Raw genomic sequence first — 266 nt, forward strand, 5'->3', positions numbered from 1 at the left:
CAGGGCCTGCAGCAGCAGCAGCAGCGCGATGGCTCCTCCCTCCCGCCCCGGCACTGCCACTTCGCCCTCAACGGGAAATCCTTCCAGGTGGTCTGTGAGCACTTCGCCGACCTCCTGCCCAGGGTGAGTCCGGCCGGGAGCCCTCCGGAGGGGCTGGGAATCCTCTGGAGGGGCTGGGAATCCTCTGGTGGGGCTGGGAATGCTCCAGTGGGGCTGGGAACCCTCCGGAGGGGCTGGGAACCCTCCGGAGCAGCTGGGAACCCTCC

The 266-nt window shown here is 69.5% G+C and overlaps 1 protein-coding gene across 1 annotated transcript in view; it reads left to right on the forward strand.

Annotated features, from left to right (window-relative positions):
• ATP13A2 (ATPase 13A2) overlaps positions 1 to 266 on the forward strand; it is a gene marked incomplete at both ends in the record, with an annotated part of 13,009 nt that overhangs the window by 9,451 nt on the left and 3,292 nt on the right. Inside the window, one exon of the mRNA XM_017732691.1 lies at positions 4 to 123. Within this exon, the coding sequence (XP_017588180.1) occupies positions 4 to 123 (120 nt within the window). The remainder of the gene's footprint in view (positions 1 to 3; positions 124 to 266) is intronic.

Source organism: Corvus brachyrhynchos, unplaced genomic scaffold, assembly GCF_000691975.1.
Source record: "Corvus brachyrhynchos isolate BGI_N302 unplaced genomic scaffold, ASM69197v1 scaffold215, whole genome shotgun sequence".
Taxonomy (NCBI): domain Eukaryota; kingdom Metazoa; phylum Chordata; class Aves; order Passeriformes; family Corvidae; genus Corvus; species Corvus brachyrhynchos.